Below are 16,827 nucleotides of genomic sequence, written 5' to 3'. Positions count from 1 at the left end.
ATTTGGTCGAATTGTAATAAGCCAAAAGCAAATAGAAATTTATTTACAGCTGTTTGCAACCTACTAACAAGTTCAAACTGCTCTGTCAATTTGGTTCAGTTTGCTTGTAACTTCTAATAATATATTGCAATCAGCAGGACACTTGTTTATCGAGTAACAAAAAATTGCCATTCATTGATTTTTTTTCCTTCTCATAATCTCATATAATAAAAAAGCACCAAACAAACATTAGTGATGTACTGATGTATGGTACTTTCATGTCCAAACTATAAAATGCATCCTTGATTGGTAAGAATATAACGCTTTACTTCCTAACGAACAGTTTCTCTGTGCGCGTTTGACAAGGAGAACTTAAACTGAAGTCATTTTTGATGCTGATGCCTGATCGTCAAGCTAATGTCACTGAAGGCAGTGTACTGAACCAGTGGTTGCTATACACGGATACAAACAGACAAGTAGGAACAGACATACCTACTATCGTAACTGCAGGAGTGAGTTCTCATTCTAGGTTAGTATTGAATATAGGAGAAGATCCTATGGTCTTGCTCAGCAACCAGAGAGTAAGGGACAACTGAATAGCAAAAACAATACGAAGTGATGACCGGTCTAGCATGAATCCGAACACTGTAATCCCCGCTTTGTTGTTTTCAAAGTATGTCACTGAAACAAATTTGATCTAGTTATGCACATGGTCATATTAAAAGACATATTATAAGCCTGATTTGTCAATATAAAGAAGTTTTTGCTTAAACTGACCAAGAGCTTGTCTCTTCTGGTAGGACATTGTATGGGTAAAGATTGGCATCATATTTGTATTGTCTATAGCATCTTCCTCGCCTTCTTCATTGTTGGAATCCAAGTTCCCAGCGATACAATCTACCCTGGGTGCAGCAACCTGAGCTCTTGGAGTTTCATTCTCCATGTCATCAAAGGAGTTGATAGTGGAACATGCATTCCATTTTGCTGCAAGGCTTGTAATAGCCTGTGCTCGGTGTGTAATTTTTGCAGCACTGCGCAGGCATATCAAGAGACCGGTCACCAGAGTTATTGAGGTTAACTGCACCATTATGTACGACAAGTTCCCATTAGCAAATATTGAAGCAGTAGACCAATTCTATTTCTTATCTCGTTCAACAATTACTGGTGCTTTGTAGGTGTCTCGTTACATCTAGCAACAACCTAAAACTATAATGAATGGTGAGATGCTCTTAATGCAAATGTCTATGTTTATACATGAAGAAAATAGCATCTGGAACGGAGGAAAAAGGATTAGAAGAAAACATTTTTTTTTCCCTGCAAAGTCCTTCCTTTTCCATCCAAATTGGGGTTCAAAAATGAAACCAAAAGGAGAGAGTAGGAAGCAGGAAAACATTTTGAATTTTAGGAAGCAGAATCGTGTGTGTTTCCTTCAACAGACTCCTTTTAAAAGTTGAAAATCTTAGACATACATGATTATAGAATAAAGAAGTTTACATAAATGTGTACTCTATACAAAGCCTTTCTGATTTCACTTTTTTCTCCTCAACCTTTCTTAGACAGCCACTTCTACTTGAATATACAAAGAAAAAGTCAAAGATAATGTAATGCTAATATAACAGACCAGGTTACCTTCAGAGATACACAAAATTAGTTTATATATAAGCATCAAGCTTGATTATACCCATTTTCTACATTGAATAGGACTACAGTAAATAATTAAAACACGCTAAAAATATATACTCATTTAGATAATGACCCTCTTTTGTAATATAAACTATAAGAGTCAAAATATTAACCAAGATAACAAGTCAGATGTTATTCACAAGAGCTTTAACTTTGCACGAATAAGGTCATAAAGTTTCAAAGTTTATTTGCTAGCAAGAACTTCTTAGTTTTATAAGCAAACGACACTATCTCCATTCTCCGGAAAGGAGGAAGATCTGAAATCAATACACCAGTTTACGAACTGAAAGGTAAGGAGTAGAGAAAAGAAACATTACCGCAAGTTCCCCGCCATTAAAGAAATTGAAATCTGAGCCTTTTTTTGTTGTCACAAGCAAAGAAGCAAACTGACTTGCCATTACCAAGATCAGAGTCAACAAAATGAACCTCCGGAATCTATGGCTAATAATACGAAGGGTTCTTCGGATTGCCAGATGTTCAAGCAAGATTAACCCTACGTCAGAGTCCTTATGGAAAACCTGAGCAAAGTCTTCCAACCTGAGTATCTGAAGGTGGCATATCACCTGGAAAAGAATGCATACAAGGAAGAATATTGATGTTCTGTACAACCAGGAAGAGAGCATTAAAAAACACGCAACTGTGCTGCTCAAATAGGCATTTATAAAATAGGGGATCTGATTTCGTCCTGACGTGAACCACCAAATTTTGTACATAAAATCAGCAACGAAGCAGGGAAGAACAAATGCACACATGAGCCTCATTGATTTCTGCGCAGAAAAGAGAATTATATTTATTTTCTGCAAGATGGGTACAATAGAAACATAAAGAACACAAAGGAAGTGGACATAAGATTTTCTGGATTGATCACTGAAAACATCTGAGACAATATCATTCATTTGTTCGTCTTTGTGTATAATATAGACAAACATAAAAGCACATAGATGTCTTGTACTTATGGCATAACTAGTTCCCAATGGTGGAACATGTTACCAAATTGTATCATGCATAAGATTGATATGAAGGCAGTTCAACAGTGTAATCATGTGTATAATACGTACCAATGTTGCTTCTTGTAGGTCCTAAAAGAAGAACATTAAGACTACAGGAACCGCTACTTAAATTCAAAGACTCCTTGCAAACAATTAAAGGTATTGACACGATAAACCTTGGAGATCACTAAAAAAATTCCATGGATCATGTCAGGCAGGTTCTCATTAATTTGCCTTTCAATATGAAACAAGCCAATATGGCATATGCAGGTAAATTCAATTCTATGGAAAGAGTACCAAGTGAAGTTGCAATACTATGTTGCATTCGATTGGGGTGAATGAATTTCGAAGATATGAAATGAAATTAGAACTATATTACTATATGATGGACAAATTGTTCCAAAATTTTAATCCTTCCCTCATTCCATTCCTTACACCCTAAACTAGAAGTCACACCCCCAACATAAAAAGGAATGCTCTATTCTTTCTTATGCCCAATTTCTTCTCAAATTCATCGTAACAATTTTGAACTCACACACTTTTTTGCAAAACTTCCTACATCTAATGTTTTATTTTATATTAACTCATTCCATTCCATTCCATTCTCCCCAACCAAACACAACATTGGTTTCCTAACTAAATGATCATTTCCATTTGACAGATTTCGTCTCCTTTCTCAGTTTTTAATCATCTCTTATACTAGATTGAAACTGAGAAACTCTTTTGTTATTAAAAATGAGCTTGTTTGTGGGTTACCGGAGACTTCTTTATAAGTTAGCAATCTTGATTTGAGTCAGATTTTTATTTATGATAATTAAGGGGCATCGAGTCTAAAGTTATTTAGAGTTGATGTTACTCTAACTCTTCTATTTAGGTAGTAATACTCATGCCGATACTTGGACACTCGAACATGAAACTACTCTATGTCGGATTCTTTGACTGAGATGTGAACACTTTGATTGAAATGTGGACATTTTGACCAACTTCAAGACCACATATATGTTGAATGTATAATGCAAAACAAAAAATTCGAGCAGAAAGAAAGAAACAAAAATAGAGAACAAGCAGAGAAGACACTCGGATTTTTCAGAATTTCAGATTTTTCGCGTCCCCGTGTCCCGAATTTCAGATTTTTCGAGTCTCGGATATGTGTCATGTCCGACACTTCGTACCCAATTCATGGCAACATAAGGTGTGTTGCTTATTGCAGGATTCAGAGTTTGCCAAAGTTATACTCCCTCCATAGTCCATACCTTGATAACTATAGCTTTACTTTTGACATTTATGCTTAGATGCAAAAACAACATAGCTAGCTTAATATAACATATATAACTTTTTATATTAGAAGAAAGTTGAAAATACAAGTTCTATTTTTATAAAATTAATAATAAATTTAACTTTTTTTGTTTATCTTGTAAAAAAAATGTGTTTTTTGCACCGCTACTCCCTCAAGCGAAAATTAGAGCTAATACCGAGGGAGGTAATCCTTCTACGTCCATTACCAAATTCCTTTGGTGGGTAAACCTAAAAGCAATGGTTGAATAATTTTAGAAGTTCTGAACACAAGTTGATAGATCAAGCTGCATCCTATCTAAAACAAACACATGTCCTCCTGTGTTAGGACCACCCTGCCTCTAGTTTTGCCTATTCTATGTGTTGTATTGTCAACTTTGCAAATGCCAAATCTGGCACGACATAAAACAATCTTTTTTAAATAATTCACATGTAAACTAATCCACAAACGAAATTAACATCAATTTTAGATTAAACATTTTCATTACCAACAGAAACAAACTGGCATCAAACTTCAACTTCATCACTACAAATTCATAATCCCGCATTTCTCAAAAAATCGGGACAATTTAATCAGGATTCTTATCCCCTAATATACCTGCTTACAAATCACACAAACTAACTAAAATTAAACGGTACGACTTTCAATATATATCATCACCATATGAATTACTCCCCCTACCCCCTAGTTTACACCGGAGACCTCCATTGACTTGACACGCATTTTAAGACTCATATAATATAATTTCACAAATTATTTTTTTCAGGAGAAAATTTTATATGCACCTTAAAATACTAGTCGGAACGGAAGTAGTACTAAATAAAAGAAACATGGGGTTAATAGTAAAACTTACATGAACCTGTTGAGTATAGCCTCTCTGAACCTGATCACTGACCCCACTCAGTTTATCAAGAAACAGAAACCTTCTCAGCCCATATTTTCTGGAAAAATCAGACAAGCTGACGAAAGAGATGAGAGAGAGAACAGAGAGAGAGAGCTGCACAATTGCATCAAAGGGGCGCCTATGATTTCGATCACAAGTGTTACAGTGGTACACAAAGTGGGATAAGAGAGGGACAGCAATGGCGAGGAGTGAGAAAATGGACCAGGAGAGACCAGCGTGCCAGAAATTGGACTGATCGAGGAAGACCCATGTGAAGAAACTCTTGTGATCGTCTGATCGAGATAGAGTTGAGGTTGATGAGGGAGATTTTGGTGGTGAAGTGGGTTCTTGGGTTTGATGGTGTTTAGCTTTTTCCATGGTTTTGGAAGGTTTGTTTGAGTGGGATGGAAGTTTGGCTTTACATTTACCAATGGTGTGTCAAGACTCGTGAGAGTCAAGAATCGAACAATCGAAAACGGAGGAAGTATTGTTTTATTATCGCACCCTTCGTCCTAAAATAAGTGTTCATCCCAAAAAAAATGTTCGTTTTGATTTTTTTCACCCAGTTTGATGTTTTGGATATTATTTTTCAAATTTTTATTGAATAAAAATTTAATATCTATATTTTTATTCGAAAAAGGAAAAATTGAAAAATAATGTGTGAAATTATGTTTTTTTACATCTTAAATTACGTGTGTGAAATTATGTTTTTTTACATTTTAAATTACGTGCAAAAAGTCAACGAAGAAATATTATCGAATCGAAAACTGACATATAAAATAGACAGAAGGAATATGATATTATTATCTAAAATTATTATACATTTATTATTTATAGAATAATGAATTTTCAAATTTTTTTTTTAATTTTCAATCTGATTTTTGATAAAAGAAAGAGTCGGTATAGTTACCTCGTCTATAAGTACAGTAAATTATAAAGATTGAATCAGAACACGAATTTATGGGTTATTTGACAAATCTGAATGTAACATTGATGAATGATTAATATGTCTGAATGATTAGTCATGTGAATGCTGAATGAATAATCTTATTTGATAAAAATATATTTTAGAAATCTGAATCATAATAAATTTTATTTTGACGTTTAAATTTCAATAAAATTATCATGACATAATAATGTTAAACTTAAAAGAAACACTTTGAACAAATTATAATATAAATTAATCAACAAATATAGAAATAGATATAATATTATATAGAAATATATATGGGTAGAATAATAAAATCAAAATTAACTAATATATATTTAAAATAACAACAATATGATACGAACATGCTTAGTTTTTTTGTGTTTTTAATTATATTTAGATACTTTATTAGGGGTGCCCATGGGTTATCAAAACCCGCCCAAACCGATCGAACCGACCCAACCCGACCCTAAACCAACCCGAAAATATTTAACCCGAATTTTGATTGGGTTGAAAATTATTAAAACCGATTTAAATGGGTTGGGTTAGGGTTTTGCTTATAACCCGCCCATTCTAACCCGATCCGCATATTTTATTTAATTTTCATATATTTTATTTGTTTTTACTAAAATAATTTTAGGTGTCTTTCTATCTAAACTAAAAATATATCACATATTACTTAAATTTATAATAAATGCGTGAAACAATTTCTATTTTGAACGAATCATGAGTTTCGCTTAATAAGAGCTAAGCTATTGGCAAACAAACTCGATAATGAGCTCAACTTGTCTCGAAAAAATTGTGAAATTACAAAAATAAGTGACCTTACCTCACACTTATTTTCTAGTAACCTATTCTACCCAACCCAAACCGACCCAAACCGAAATAAATCCTAACCGACCCAACCCGATAAAATTTAAACCGAACTTTAGTTGGGTTAAAAATTAAAAAAACCGAACTAAATGGGTTGGGTTAGGGTTTAACCTATAATCCGCCCAACCTGACCCGCGGGCACCCCTATACTTTATAAAGAAAAACAAGATAAAACAAAAGTAGATGGGCTGAGTTATATGAGCTGAGCGCTACAGCCTCTTAATCGTACATGACTCGGTCAGCAACTGTAGTGATTCATTCTGCCATATCCAGCTACTCAAAATACAGAACAAACAAGCTTATTAAACTGAATCATTCTATTCAGCCACTTTCAGCAGCAAACAAATGGCCATTAAAATCTGTTTGGATAAAATTTTCAAAAATATTTAGGAAGGACAGATTCTTGATAAAAGGTTGTCCGGATAAAGGGCAACATAAGACAAAATGATAACCCGTAAAGATCCACTTATTAGATCTGTAGGAAACTGATTTGTTTAACTTTTATAGTAGTATAAAAACCCTGTTCATAATTTGGAATTATCTTAAAAGAATACTAAACTATTAATAAAAAATATATAAGTTAATAAACTAATAGCTCGAAACATGTTTTTGGATTTCTCACTAGCAACTTCCTTCAGCTTTGGGTGAGTGGCAGCTGTGCAGGATAATATCATAATCTTGCTAACGGTCATATTGATGCGAACAATTTGTTCAAGATATAACAGTTGTCATTATTTTGAATTTTTACTTTGAGAATATGTAGGAAGGACAGATTCTTGAAAAAACTAATTCTATTTTAAATATTTTTATAAAATTATGGTATCTTTATAAAAAAAAATTTAGACTTGGGTACTTGTGAAAAAATCCTTACTTTTGAGATTTTATATAAATCTAAATAATTTTAATTTTAAATTGATATTAATACTTACAAGAATATTATAAGATTATGTTCTTTCCGTCACACTCAATTTTATACGATTTTTCACTGTTTAGCATCCACTTTAATGAATTTATAAAACATACTATTATAATTTAGTTTTAAATTATTTTTTTTCTAGAACAAAATATAAATGTAAATTTTATTAAAAAAAGAAAATTTTAAACATTAATTATAATTATTAGTAGCATTTAAGTGCGTATCGCGTCTTCGTCCTCGAATATATACGAGTTGAGGAGATGGACGAGTAATAATCTGGTAAAACTCAAATAGAATATAGTATATGATATCAATGTTTGAATAGTTTTAAATACATTTTTTATGCGAAAATATTTTCCAAAATATTTAAATCTTTTAAAATAATGGAAAGAAAATGCAATTCCGGTCTAAACTCATCATCAGCCTGGACCTCACCAGGGAGAGCTACAAAATTTTTGTCAGCGTTTTCCGATCAATTTTTGCCGCTATCGGCTTATCAGGTGCTCCCTTTTACGATTGCGTTAGGTTTTTCTCAATCTTAAATATTGCTATACATAATATATATGTGCATGCATAGTATGATATATTGAATTTAAGCTTTATACAAGCAAGAATCGATGAATTTTGATGGGTTTGCTCTGTTTTTTATTTTTAATCATCTGCATTTCGGATTTTAAGTGCAGGCCCTCTAAGTGTCATCATTTGATGTTTTTATATGATTAAATCTGTAATATTATTCGAAAAGATATGATGTTATTTGAAAATGATCCGTTTTTTTCGAGTTGATTTTGGGTCAAACCGACCCGAAAAACTCCAACCCGAATTCGTACAGGTAGTCTGTTATGGGTTGAATTTGTGTCGGGTAAGGAAATGAATAAACGTGAACAAATTGGTGTAAGCAAGTCATTCTGTTCAACGAAAGCCTAAATTCTTGGATGTTGAGAAAGCTTGGTTAATTTCCTTGAATGGCGTATTAAAGATGATTACTAAGCTTAAATTTACTTAGCATTGGCTGATATTTACATCAGCATTATGTACTACAACAATGTGGTATCATGTCTTAATATTCACTTTATGGATGTTAATTATTCTTGTTGAGCTTTTAAATCACTTTCGTGAGCATTTAATTAGAATGTCTTACAATTAAAATGATAAGAAATCCTCTGTTAGTTTGTTGTTAAACCCAAAGTGTTCCTACTATAAGCCTTCAAGCCTATTAATATAAGGGAAGGTATTCTTTTCTCATTGATTTAAGCTTTATTGTCTAAACGTTCGGAGTTATGCTTGCATGAATTTCGGTTAGATGATAAACTTTCTTGAAAGAAAGAAATCCCAGATGCGGTTTATTGTAAACCTTACAAAAAAAATAAAAAAATATGGATCGACTACTAGTTTCTAATTTGTTTGCTCTAGATCTTTTAATTCTCCAGCACCGAGGTTTTGGAAAGCTGTTTTTTTATTCCATGGAAGCTGGTAACAATGGCTCACACCATTTTAGAAAGGCTCTTTTGGGAGCTCTGAAGGACTCCACAAAAGTTGGACTAGCAAAAGTCAATAGTGAAAACAAGGTAGGTCTGTTCTTCTAAATGATAGGCGTGTGTGCCATGCCCATATAAATACTCCATTGTGCTTGACAGTTCTCACCTTCGCGATTTGTCTACAGGAACTAGACATTGCAGTTGTCAAGGCAACAAACCATTTTGAAGTACCGCCCAAGGAAAAACATGTACGAAGTGAGTTAAAGAATTTATTGCTTTAGCGCTTCATATTAACCAATTCGCTACAAGAAAACAACAGCTCTAATGTATAATATAACTTGATTTTGGCAGGAATTAAATGAACTCATGAACTAGTTGTATATTTTCTAACATTATGAGTACTTTTATGAGAATCTTTACCTGGGCATAACTTTTGTAGACACTTTAGTTTCAGGTCTCAAGAACATTATGAGCAAGTTATACAACTTTATCAAGTTTCTGTTCTTATTCCGGATGTATGCGATTTTTTCTTCCTCTTGCAGCCATTTTTGAAGCTCTTTCGAGACCAAAGTCAGGTTTTGCATATTGTATGCATTCTCTTGCCAGGCGTCTTGCCAGAACAAGTACTTGGACTGTATGTTCATAAGCACATTATTACTACTTCTATATTTTAAACTTCACTTTACAGTATGTATTTCATTTAATTTTCCATCTCCTATGATCTGATCATAAAATCTTGTTATATTAAAGATTAAACAGGACTTTTTTATATAATAACACCTTTTTACATGCTGATTTCGAAAATAGTAATATATCAAAAGGAATAGCCAGTACTATTCGGTTATAAAGCCAATTAGTAGATTTCACTCATTTTTGTGCATTTTCATTTTATGTCTAAATCTTTGCAGCTTAACTTACTACTTAGACTTTTCCAAATCATCCAATTTATCAAACTATCATTCTTCTTTGCCATATTTAAATTTCTCAGTATTGACGTATTTTATATCTTAATGCTCTGATTGACAGTGGTCATGTCATGGTAGATAATCCCCGCGCAAAATCGGTTTTACTAAGAAATACTTCCTTTGTTACTAAATTAGGTCGCACTGAAAACTTTAATTATTATACATCGTGCATTGAGAGAGATGGTTCCTCCAATTCATCAAGAGCTGGTTAGCTATAGCCAGAGCAGAGTTCTTGTGTTAAACATGTCACGTTTCACTGATGAATCAACCCCTGATGGTACGTCTTATTCAAGTTTCTTCTGGTTAGCTGATCTTTCTGATATGTAGAGTCTGACATTGATGATTTCTGGTGTCTAGCATGGTATTATTCTAGTTGGGTTCGGCATTATGCTTTATACCTTGAAGAGCGCCTGGAAAGCTTCAGAATATTGAATTATGATGTTGTCAAAGATGATTCGGTAATCATTTTTATATAATGTTCATTCTAATTTTATTTTGGAGAATTAGCAGACTGGTAAGCAAGATATAAGGGTTTACTTCGAAATGAGACTACATATACATCAGTATGCACTTCTTTGTCAGCAAGAACACAACCCAACTTATTTCTATTTTAATGCTTGTTTGCCAATCTAATGTTTGCTGAAAGCAGTCTATTGAACTACTCGTTGCTACATCGACATTTCCACATCCACATGCGCGCACACACATGAAAAAATCTTACTTCCTCCATTATCTCCACAGGCACAGGCCAATTTAGAATAGTATTGTGAACAGGAGTTCTTTTTGTCTTTTTCTCATTACCAATATTATTTATGTATCCATTTTTTACAGAGAACAAAAACGCTTGGGATTCCAGAACTGCTCGTGCAGTTACCTGCACTACAGGAGCTTCTGTTTCGTCTTCTTGATTGCCAGGTAATGTATTCATTTATCTTATTAAAGTCTAGTTTCATAATTTACATTCTATTTTTTTTTTATGCCTTGTTTTCATTTCGAATAGTTTCTAATCCTATGCTACTTCTGCAGCCAGATAAAGTGACTAGATATAAATCATTGATCCAGTATGCCCTCTCGATTGTGAGTTGTTTATGTATACCAGTAGAGTCTTACTTTTTTTTTTCCGGATTAGTGCACTACGATTTTTGACTTTTTGATTCAGGTTGCTGCAGAAAGTGTGCATATATACGAAGCAATATCTGTGGGAAATTTCAAACTGTTGGAAAAAGTAAGTGTATAAGTTTAACGTATTTGTTCAAAAAGATATCAAATGTCTTATCCATCTAAACTAATTTCATTAATTTTCATCCTGTGACAGTTTTTTAAGATGCGACGCCAAGACGCTATTAGATCACTTGAGATATATCGGAAAGCAACTGCTCAGGTGACTTATTTTCTTCCTGTTGTCTACGCGTGTTAGTCCTTCCATGTTTTTGGATCATCACTATGATCATTTTCTCATATGTGGAGTGTGGTATGTCATTCGCTCTTACTTCTCTGCTAATTAAACGCACTTGCACACCTGAATGTTTCGTGTTACTGCAGGCAAAGAATTTATCTGAGTTCTTTGAGGTCTGCCAAGGGCTTGAATTTGGATCCGGGCAGATGTACATTAAAATTGACGATGTAAGCTTTTAATGTGTTTCTCGGATCCTATGTTTTCCTTCGTTTTAAGTTAAATGCATTCTTTCTCACATTCTTTAAATATAGTGATGGATTGCCTAAGTTAATCATGTTGTCCAACTGCAGGCTCCTGCTTCTTTTGTGAATGCTATGATAGAATATGTGAAGGAGGCCCCACAATCTCCAGTGCTTTCTAAAAAATGGGTAAGCACTAATGTTCTTTAAATGACCTAAAAGCATATCAGATGCTCCTTAAATCTTTATATTAATGTAAGACACCAGAAAATGTGGAATATGTCTTTTTTTCCCGCAAAAAGTAAGGAGTCTTGTGCTTACATGAATTTCATGCTACTGGATGACCTGCTAACCTCTACTGATTGATCAAACCAACTGAATTATTAGAGATCAATATCATTAAGGGTGTTTCAACTTTTCACTTGGTAATTTTATATTAATCCTTAGGTGAAAGAATTTTCTTCAGTAAAAATGTACACTGATTCTCTATCACAGAGAAACCTATTTCCTTACCACCTAGCTTGGGTCTTTTTTTTGTGTTTGTTCTATCAGAATAACGATGGAAGTAGTACACCTTCCTTAAATAGTTCTTCTTCAACACCTGATCTCCGAACACCTTTCCGTTTCTCTTTTCATCGTAGTGATGAAACAAGTACACCTTCCAGAAACAGTGCTTCTTCAGAGCCTGATTTCCAAACACCTTTGGCTCAGTCTTTTCATCATAGTGATGAACCGAGTACACCTGACAGATACAGTGCTTCTTCAACACCTGACTTCCGAACTCCTCTGCCTTGGTCTTTTTATCATCTTTGCGGAAGTGATGATGTGGATGCTACTGAACTCGGCTCTGATTCCACATTTACTTTCCCAACTGTTCACAAGCCTAATCTTGTGGTAAGGTTTGCTTTGAGATTTTATTCTTTCTCACACGGTGATTTCTTTATGCTCCAATGAAGCAGATGTTTGTTATATCAGGACCTGGATGATTTTACTCAAGACTCATCACAAATATATGATGGAAGTGCTCTCTCGCCCAAAAATCCAGACACAGGTTAGTTTTTTCTTAAAAATCAACAATTTTCACTTTACTTATATATTAATCTAATCTTTCTAGCTTATACATTCTGCAGACTATCAGCCAAGTTTGTTTACATTTCCCAGTCCATCTAACTCTCCCAGCTGGAAGCGACAACTAGTTGCAACACCTAGCACTAGTGGGATTTCAGTCGATGGTAGTGAAATGGTTAGTTTTGCATGACCACTGTATATTTAAATTGTGTTGTTTCTTCCCACATAAGAATGCATCATTTTCCCCTTGTGTTTGTTGAATACCCTAAGTACTTGACAAATAATCCTCGTGTAAGAAGAACTTAAGTAATTTGCAAATGGAAACAATCATAAACAGAGCTTTCTAAGGACTTACTAAATTTTATGGAAACACACAGGGAAATTCTAGGTTCAAGAACCATAATTAATTTGCAAATGGAAACAATCTAAAATATAGCTTTTAAGGACTTATTATGTAAAAAATCTTACAGGGAAATTCTAGGTTTCACAAACCATCTGACCATTCACCATAGAGTAACGAAAATGTAGTCAATCTAAACTGTTCGATAAAATTTATACATTGCACAGTACTTCAACTATCAGAAACCAGAAGTGATGCCAGTGTCCACATCATTTCTGCTGGTTTTAGAATACTAATGGTCAATTACCAGTACGCATATATCTTGGCTTTGAAACTAGTTTTAAAGTTAACAGTCTGAAAATTTAGATATCTTTTAATACTAAATAAAATAAATTTTATGGATTTACAAGCTAAATGATAGAAACCTGCAAATTTGTTGGAGATGAAAAATACAGCATAATAGAAACACAGGTTTTGACTTTGTTTGCCAAAAAATGTTTTAATGTCCGATTTAAAGTTTTTTGATGGATTTCATGGCGTGGTTATAAAATTATGGATATAAATTCAATTTGATCATAGAATTTATCCTCATATCCTGGCTCCATCCCTGAAATTGTACACATACTATTAGTTTCATTATACATATGCTTTCATTCCTTCGTACTTCATACATATCTCCTGTAGTCCTGCAGCATTGCACCCGATCCCATTATGCGTGTTTGTGTCATGCAGGCTGTCGGTCTAGACAGATTGGCACTTGATAGTCTGTACGATACAGAAGTGGCAGCAGCGAACGATAATGGAAGTTGACAAATGGAGCCAGTCGCTAACAACCATTAAATAAATGCTCAATCCTTAGAAGCTTACCAGCCAGTAGCAGTTGATAATGATAATACAGAGGGCACTTCATATCCAATTTCATCTGAATCATTCAACTCTGCCTAGACGAACTGGACACAGATAAAGGAAAACAGCAACTACTCCAACAGATAATTTGGCAATCCTCTAAGGCTGTTGTTTAGCAATCTTGTTGCAAGTCCTACATCATGAGATAACCAGCTGAAAATCGTAGCATGTGTATAGTCACAAAGATAATTGTAAAGAGGGTAAGTTTTGGTCACAATGTTAGTTAAAATCAATAATTTATATTACTTTATATCGAGTTATAAATCAATAATTTAGATTATTTTTTATCGAGGTAAAGACGGTAAGTTTTGGTCCCTAATTTAGCATATATATATTGTGCTAGTTGAGGAAGGTTTGTAAAATTAATGTTTCTAGAATTTTGAACTAGTAGAAAGGTAAATTTTGAGAGGCCTGATCTCTGGTTTGCGGTAGGCGTAACTGGTTTGCCGTAGGCGTGGAAAGTATATATCAATCAAATCCAGATTATGAGTATTGGAATATTTGTTTTGCCGTAAGCATGGTCAGTAAATATCACTCAAACCCAGGTCATGAGTATTGGAATGCACTGTATATATGTTCTTTAAAATGTCTCAGATTTATTTCTTAGTTAATATATCAATTTTGAGTTCCATATGGATAAGAATGTGAGGAAGTTCACCTTGGGTGTGCTTTTACTTTGAGAGTTGGAGCCATGAGCCATGATCCATGATGTAGAGGGGTGTGAAGTAGAAGTGCATCACAGACTCTATCATGAAAGTCGAGTATGTGACAGCCTTGAGGCAGCCAAAGAGACTATATGGTTCCGGAACTTTCTCTTGGATCTGGATGTAATTCCTAATTTACCATGTAAATCACAATTTATTTTGGCGTGACATTGATTTTGTTGCAGTAGTAAAGAATCACGAGCTTATAAGGCGGCTGTAAAACACATCGAACACAAGTATCATTTAAGTATCATTGCATACGACAGGTGGTTAATCGATGATATAATATTGTGATAAAAATAGCATCAAAGGACAATGGTTAATCGATGATATAATGTTGTGACCAACGTAAATGAGGCAACAATGAAGCCTTTCTAGGCTTGGCGACCCAGCTATTTTTTTTATATGTTTGTTAAAGCGACGATGATGGCTAAATATTTCTTCTCTCTCACTAATTACGGCATTTTCGTTATATTGGGGGTGTTTGGCCAGGGCTTAAAACCCGACTTTATAAGGTGAAAGCACTTAGCATCGTTTGTGTAAAAAGTCACCAAGTACTTATAACAAATTGAGAATACTAGTTTTGTTTTTTTTTCATGGCTTCTCCTTCTTTCCAAAACACTTTAATCATTTATCAGTTCTAACTTACGTCTTCACTTTTTTAATTTAAGCAAGAAGCAAATATTTTAAATTTACTCAAACGCCCCATTATCTACGATCTTCGTGTTTATTTTGATAATTGATTATCTACTTTTTCATGTCAAACTATATGACTGCTCTACCATTGTTCTGCAGTTCATATTACCCAACAAAATCTACTGATCATGGTTAGGCCCGGCCCAGAGGGAGGGCAACCAGGGCGACCACCGAGGGCCCAAAAAGTTTAGGGGCCCAAAATTTGTATAATTTATGTACTATCAATCATGCACTAACAGATAAATGTCATCAAACATTTGTTTAATCTTATTTTTTTACATCCAGTACAATTTTTTGTTTTATAGTTATTTTCTTACGAAGTTGACTAAAATTTGAGTTTGCATTAGTGCAAGCTCATATTTTATCAAATTTAGTGAAGTAAAAAAATTAGGGCCCATTTTCTTTTTTCGCCCCAGGGCCCTCAAAAGCTATGGAACGCCCTGATCATGGTCACCCCTGGAGGTATTACTCCTAACTCGTCTGTGACGGAAGAAACGAGAGATGGGCTCTTCGGAAAAGAATTATGAACCGATAACTTTGTACTTATACGCAAACTCCAAAATCTCGAACTTTAAAGTATTTTACAGCACTAGGGCATTCTACCAAAACGATAAGCGATAGCCGATAAGTCCAAACACTTTGACTTTTACACCAGGCCAAATACACTCCAAATATGCGTTTCAGCAGTCCATGTCAATTTCAAATATATTTATCCCAACTTCGTTTTTGCTTAGTTGTATATATTAATACGTAATCAGACCTGAAAACGAAAGAAACTACAAATAAATTTATCGAACTTTCAAGTATTTTACGTCTGTGCAGTGGATAACCGACACATATATACCTTTTGTCTAATCTTTTCTTGTGGAAAGATGGGTCCTGGTCCGTGACAGTCGTATGCCAGGACCAGTTATATATCCGATAGACATGATTATAACAAAAGTTTAATATATCCAGTATTTTTAAAGTGCTGAACACAAAAAATGATCTTTAACTGTTGGACGAGACCCCGTCCAGCGTTTTTTTAACGCTGAACGTATATGGAAAGATGAGTCCTGGTCCGTGACAGTCGTATGCCAGGACCGGTTATATATCCAATAGGCAAAATTATAACAAAAGTTTAATATGTCCAGCATTTTTAAACTGCTGAACATAGAAAATGACCTTTAACCGTTGGACGAGACCTTGTCCAGCGTTTTTTAACACTGAACGTATTTAAAAAATGTTATAATACTGAGCGTCGGATATTCATCCAACAGTCAGAAAAATGCTGATTAAAGGATACGTGGAACCAGCACCTATATACAGTTGAAAAAACACAGCATAAACTTGTCATCCTAAGGACTGACAGATATTATTTCCGGCCGGACGCTAATACTCTATCTAGGATTGGTGAATTTATACTTTATTTATTTAATTTATCCATAAAATACAATGTAGCTACCTAGCATTTTGTTTTTTGGTTCGTCACCTACCAGTTGTTTAGCGTA

General features: G+C 34.1%; 2 protein-coding genes and 1 long non-coding RNA gene across 3 annotated transcripts; 2 read left to right on the top strand and 1 right to left on the bottom strand.

Moving 5' to 3' along the window:
• Positions 1-197: 197 nt before the first annotated feature.
• Positions 198-5,312, bottom strand: LOC108203073 (uncharacterized). Its single transcript, XM_017371790.2, has 4 exons — positions 4,799-5,312; positions 1,980-2,429; positions 757-1,057; positions 198-660 (listed from the first exon to the last, which is right to left on the bottom strand). The coding sequence occupies exons 1-4, from the start codon at positions 5,204-5,206 to the stop codon at positions 500-502; spliced, it is 1,320 nt and encodes a 439-aa protein (XP_017227279.1). The 5' UTR covers positions 5,207-5,312; the 3' UTR covers positions 198-499.
• Positions 5,313-7,867: 2,555 nt separating this feature from the next.
• Positions 7,868-9,283, top strand: LOC108202402 (uncharacterized). Its single transcript, XR_001803100.2, has 3 exons — positions 7,868-8,045; positions 8,959-9,113; positions 9,209-9,283. It is a non-coding gene; the product is annotated as an uncharacterized LOC108202402 (long non-coding RNA).
• Positions 9,284-9,540: 257 nt separating this feature from the next.
• LOC108202222 (putative clathrin assembly protein At5g35200) lies at positions 9,541-14,463 on the top strand. The gene is made up of 13 exons (XM_017370618.2): positions 9,541-9,657; positions 10,124-10,265; positions 10,346-10,446; positions 10,820-10,903; positions 11,015-11,065; positions 11,148-11,213; positions 11,304-11,369; positions 11,531-11,611; positions 11,735-11,812; positions 12,176-12,517; positions 12,599-12,674; positions 12,754-12,866; positions 13,764-14,463. The coding sequence occupies exons 1-13, from the start codon at positions 9,541-9,543 to the stop codon at positions 13,839-13,841; spliced, it is 1,395 nt and encodes a 464-aa protein (XP_017226107.2). The 3' UTR covers positions 13,842-14,463.
• The last annotated feature ends 2,364 nt before the right edge of the window (positions 14,464-16,827 follow it).

The sequence above is a fragment of the Daucus carota genome, chromosome 7, assembly GCF_001625215.2.
Source record: "Daucus carota subsp. sativus chromosome 7, DH1 v3.0, whole genome shotgun sequence".
Lineage (NCBI taxonomy): Eukaryota > Viridiplantae > Streptophyta > Magnoliopsida > Apiales > Apiaceae > Daucus > Daucus carota.
The sequence above is the reverse complement of the archived record's forward strand: the minus strand, read 5'-3'. Positions and strand labels throughout refer to the sequence as shown.